The sequence below is a fragment of the Aspergillus sydowii genome, assembly GCF_001890705.1.
Source record: "Aspergillus sydowii CBS 593.65 unplaced genomic scaffold ASPSYscaffold_22, whole genome shotgun sequence".
Classification (NCBI taxonomy): Eukaryota; Fungi; Ascomycota; class Eurotiomycetes; order Eurotiales; family Aspergillaceae; genus Aspergillus; species Aspergillus sydowii.
Window position 1 is genome coordinate 113,771 of NW_024467880.1, and position 3,571 is coordinate 117,341.

The 3,571-nt window shown below is 52.1% G+C and overlaps 2 protein-coding genes across 2 annotated transcripts in view; one reads left to right on the forward strand and one right to left on the reverse strand.

Moving 5' to 3' along the window:
• ASPSYDRAFT_711234 (uncharacterized protein) overlaps positions 1-432 on the reverse strand; it is a 1,547-nt gene extending 1,115 nt beyond the window's left edge. Inside the window, exons 1-2 of the mRNA XM_040850553.1 lie at positions 187-432; positions 1-116 (exon numbers count right to left, since the gene is read on the reverse strand). The exon at positions 1-116 is cut by the window's left edge and continues 799 nt beyond it. Of these exons, the coding sequence (XP_040696071.1) occupies positions 1-116; positions 187-282 (212 nt within the window). The 5' untranslated portion in view covers positions 283-432. The remainder of the gene's footprint in view (positions 117-186) is intronic.
• A 1,182-nt stretch (positions 433-1,614) lies between these two features.
• Positions 1,615-2,650, forward strand: ASPSYDRAFT_711298 (uncharacterized protein). Its single transcript, XM_040850555.1, has 2 exons — positions 1,615-1,682; positions 1,782-2,650. The coding sequence occupies exon 2, from the start codon at positions 1,859-1,861 to the stop codon at positions 2,567-2,569; it is 711 nt and encodes a 236-aa protein (XP_040696072.1). The 5' UTR covers positions 1,615-1,682; positions 1,782-1,858; the 3' UTR covers positions 2,570-2,650.
• Positions 2,651-3,571: the final 921 nt, after the last annotated feature.

The window sequence follows — 3,571 nt, forward strand, 5'->3', positions numbered from 1 at the left end:
ATCGAAGCCAGCCCGGTTGCTCCCAAGAGATAGTGACACTTCATTGCCAGCTGCGGGTAACGGCGAACCACCGCATGCAGCGTCACGGGAACGATCAAGATCATGGAACATGCTGCCTGTTTCTGGTTAACGGACGGACGAGATCCGGGGAACTGCACACGGAGCCCTCTAGGAATAGATGCTCACCAGAAATGGAACGTAATGCTGTCGTATAGCTTGCACCGGTTGGCCGTCACCCAGGATAGCAATCGCTCCGTGGAGGACGGAGTGGATGATGACCATCCGGCCGACCAATCAATGCCGAGGAGATGCGCCGGAAACACAAATGTCCACCCCGTCCACCCGGAACGAAATTAATAACCGCGAGGTTGGCGGTACGTCGGTGTGCGGTAGCCCAGAATCGAGTCCGCAAGACCAGTGGCGGGATGTTCACCGTAAGCAGAAGCGCGACCATTGAGCTGTGTTGGACAGTGGCCATGTCGAGGTGGCCGAAGGGTCTCGGCAGGGGATAGGCAAGGAGCCGCCGTATCTGCATCACGTGCCATCGGATCGCGCACCGGCCACAACGGGACGCCAGACGCCATGCGAGCCAACTGCCCAGAGCGATTGCGGCGCATATTCCATACCGACCAGTCTTTGATATGTGGGAAATACGGTCGTACCAGGGGGATGTCGTTGGAGGCATGCTGCAGGTCAGGGTCGATGGTCTGGGGAGTGGAGGAGTATTTGTATCCCGCCGGGTGTCATCTGGGCCCTCATCTAGATGCTTGCAGCAGGATGTGGGATAGATAAGCACGGTGGGTAGTGATCTGGACGATTTAGCCCGTCTTACTCTACCAAGGGTGCCGGGTAAGTGACAGGCAAGAAACTGAGGGCCTTTACCCAGCAAAAGCGGGTGCGATGATCCAGAACAAACAACTTACCTGAATTGTCAAGAGACGCTGTCACTTACGCTACAGTGCACGGTAAACATGCCCGATCACGATGAACCACCACGACGCTTGGCAAGGCTCGGGCAAGATGGCATGGGATCGTCGAAGTTTCCATCGTTCGCCCGGTTATACTTACCATCTTCCGACTAGGAGAGACTGATGTTTGCGCGTCTCAGAATACGGCTGGGATGAAACTGTAGACTTTTGTTGTCTAATCGGTTCGGCGGCGAGACGAGCGCAATGTAACGGGCCTTAGCTTGCACCTGAAGCGCAATCCGATGCTACAAGGGCACTGATCTTTACGTCAATGAAGATAAGGGGGTTCTTTGCTGGCCATGGGTCGGGGCAGCAGGTGCAGGAGCGTGCTACTTGTGGCTCCCCGGTGTAACGATCCGAACGAAGCAAATCGGCTAAAGGCAAGGGACGCTTGAACATAGTGGCACGACAAGTATGTCCAGGATAGTCGGCCCGTGCCCGTGAAATGAAGGCCAATTGCTCGGTGGTGCTTCACGCTAGAACTGCTAGGGAAAAAAGGCGGGCAAGAGCAGACCACAGAATGTACGCTCGCTCGATAATCTGACTATCTCGTTCGAGTATGCGAACACGATGTGGAAGGACAGACGCGATTCTGAGCAAAGATTATGATGCTGTGAATATAGGTACCATACCCTTGGGTTGCAGGCCTGTCTATGACCTCAATAGTGAAGCCAGGCTGCCGATGGAAATTAGGGAACTTGGTAGGAAAAGTGGGTAATAACTGCCCCCCAACCAACACAGGCCGTGCATGTGTTCGCTCGTATTCAGCAAGGCTTTCATCCGAACATGAATACACATTGACTAAGCCAGCAGAACTAGGTGCGCAATCGTCAATTGAGCGAGATTTAAGCGCGGACAGACTAATTCTTCTGTGCCTATAAGTACTCGGGATGCCAACCCAATCTTCAAACTTCGTCAAAATCATTCTCAGGTACAATCTGGACTCGTTTGACATCATGCCGCCAACTTCTGGTTTAAGTCAAATTATTGGTCTTGCATGCTATGCCTTCTTGTTATACTCGCCTTCCTTCACTACTGCTTCGTCTCCGGCTGATTGGAACTTCCCACTTCCCGCCGTTGACCAGGCAGTCCTTGCCAATTTTCCCCATGAAAATGAAGAGCACCGGGATACGTGTTGTTCCATTGAGCAAATCAAAGTGAATCCCTCTGGCGACTGCATAGACGACCACGATTGCTCGGCTAGTCAAAAGTGTTGCGATAGCGTCTGCATCCCAGACACGCACGACTGCTGCTCAGCCAGTGAGCACTGCCTTCCAGGTGACTACTGCTTCTTCTACGAAGGCCAGATCCGCTGCTGTCCCGAGGGAATGAGCTGCATCCATATCAATGGAGAGGCCGTGTTTGAGCACACCTTTTATTGGTATGAGAAGATATACGCTACAGACGGAGTTTCCGAAGAAGATTGGAGTTTATCTGTGATGGACGTTACGAGTGCAATTACCGTCGCTGCGTCCTATGCGGAGGAAGCCAGTGCCGCCTTCTCGAGTCTAAGTCGAGGTGTTCTAAACTCTGCACGGATAATGTCGAACTCGGACATACCCACTCACACTATTACGCAGACGACGATAGTGACGCCCTGAGCCTCCCATTTCTGTTTCGTTACTGTTAGTATGATAGCTGGATATTGCTGAATGTATCAAAATAATAGCTGAACCAGAATGGGGTTTACCCGTTGTTGCGGTAGCAGGGGTTGATACAGTAAATTGTTTCAATGGAATACACGTAATTATAATCTTATTCCATGTCGCTTCTCAATATGGCTTTGCCAGGATATATTCCGTTTGGTTCCGCACTTGGTTATAGCTTATGGGCAGGGGCCCGTGGGGGACGATGGGGTTGGCACAAGGAATGGTTCCAGGAGCTAGCGCAAGTGCGTAACCTACTGCCTCGAGCCAGCTGGAGGCGTATCATCCTGTCGAGCGTCAGATGTCGGCAGGGTTTTAGTTTTTAAGGCAAGCATTGAAAGTACAGATAACAAATGACCGCGGACGCGGAGACAATAGATTTAGAAGGTCGGATCACTAGGCTAATTGTCACGTCACCACATCTGACCACAGCAAGACCGAGATGCCCAAGCGTTCTTTGCCCTCACTTTCAGATTCGCCACATCGCATCTTAGCAACCTTGCCTAAGCCGAAATGTGCATGAGAGTGCTTTCTGTGCAAATGTCTAGCCGCTGGGCAGGCTGGTACATTGGCACCGCACCGTCAGTTCCCCATTTGGAACCCATGGTCTTCTGGAGTATTCAGGCCGCTTTCACTTCTGGCGATTGCCTGTATTCTGTTTGTGGCGTCTACTCCAGCACTTGGATGGCTCTACTGGGAATGGCGCAGCAACTACATCTGGCTTGTGAATCGACTGTTCTCGTAAGCCGTCCTTTCTTCGACATGGGAGTAGCAGAGACTGACGTCCAGGCCAATCATCATCAACGCGGGCGCTGGGCTTGCTACTACGCTAATCAATATCTATACCGCACGAGATGGGGATTGGTCTATCATGGCGCTGATCACCACCATCATAACCGGAGTTACGCTGGTGGCTGCCTCCTGGCTGACCATAGTGTTCAAGTTCATCAAACTCAA

What these genes read in the sequence shown, in the direction of transcription:
- ASPSYDRAFT_711298 (XM_040850555.1), top strand. Translation starts at nt 1,859, where the DNA reads ATGCCAACCCAATCTTCAAACTTCGTCAAAATCATTCTCAGGTACAAT.